This window comes from Triticum aestivum, chromosome 5D (genome assembly GCF_018294505.1).
Source record: "Triticum aestivum cultivar Chinese Spring chromosome 5D, IWGSC CS RefSeq v2.1, whole genome shotgun sequence".
Taxonomy (NCBI): domain Eukaryota; kingdom Viridiplantae; phylum Streptophyta; class Magnoliopsida; order Poales; family Poaceae; genus Triticum; species Triticum aestivum.
In genome coordinates this window covers 528,362,406-528,363,365 of record NC_057808.1, presented here as the reverse complement: position 1 = coordinate 528,363,365, position 960 = coordinate 528,362,406, and the positions used below count along the sequence as shown (strand labels likewise).

The 960-nt window shown below is 59.5% G+C and overlaps 1 protein-coding gene across 1 annotated transcript; it reads left to right on the top strand.

Moving 5' to 3' along the window:
• Window positions 1–222: 222 nt before the first annotated feature.
• On the top strand, window positions 223–960 carry LOC123125986 (zinc finger protein ZAT12). The gene has a single exon (XM_044546413.1). It carries the CDS (start codon window positions 311–313, stop codon window positions 821–823), a length of 513 nt encoding a protein of 170 aa, XP_044402348.1. The 5' UTR covers window positions 223–310; the 3' UTR covers window positions 824–960.

The following is a 960-nucleotide window of genomic DNA, read 5'->3' as shown; positions in this document are numbered from 1 at the left end:
TTTTGCCAAGCTGCGCACTCGGTAAGTGTGTGGTGTCCTCACAATACTAAGACCCTAGTTTACTTTGTGTGGAGTAGATCGATGTGTCTCGGTTGCTTTTCAGTCGAAGCAAGCAAAATGGCGGTTCGTTTGCCAGCCCCACCAACTTGGCACCCAAGCTATCGCGTCGTAAGCCTATATATAACTTGGCCGCCCCGGCCGATCAACATTCCTTCTCGCTTCTTAATTCTCTCACACGACAGCAAGCTAAGCTGTGGAAGCCTACGACGAAGGACGGGAAATCCAGTGATCAAAATCCACAAAGGAATCCATGGGAGCTGGGATGAAGCGCGCGAGGGAGGAGGAACCAACCGTGCCGCTGGCGCTGTCCCTCAGCACGGACTCGGCGTCTTCCGCCGTGACGTCGGCGGACTCGGGCGCCGCTGGGCCGGCCAAGCGCAGGAGGGGCGTCGTGGTGGCGACGTCGGGGGAGGGGGAGTTCGTGTGCAAGACGTGCGGCCGGGCCTTCGCGACGTTCCAGGCGCTGGGCGGGCACCGGACCAGCCACCTCCGCGGCCGCCACGGGCTGGAGCTCGGTGTCGGCGTCGCCAGGGCAATCAAGGAACGGAAAAAGCGCGAGGAGAAACAACACCAGTGTCACATCTGCGGGCTGGGCTTCGAGATGGGACAGGCGCTCGGGGGGCACATGAGGCGGCACCGCGAGGAGATGGCACCACGCCGCGCCGACGATCGCTGGGTCGCGCTGCTGCCGGATCAGGAGGTGGCGGGGCAGCAGGCCGCCGCCGACCAGCCGCCGCCCGTCTTGCTCGAGCTGTTCGTCTAGGCTGGAAAGAAGGAGATACGCTTTGTTTTTTTTTCCTAATGCGTGAATGGACGTGTAAATATGGCATATATGGGTACATTGATCGATCTTGTATTACGAATTCATAGCTAGCTTGTTAGAGTTTGGGTTATTGGAAA

Coding starts and splice junctions, on each gene's coding strand:
- LOC123125986 (XM_044546413.1), top strand. CDS start 311: ATGGGAGCTGGGATGAAGCGCGCGAGGGAGGAGGAACCAACCGTGCCG.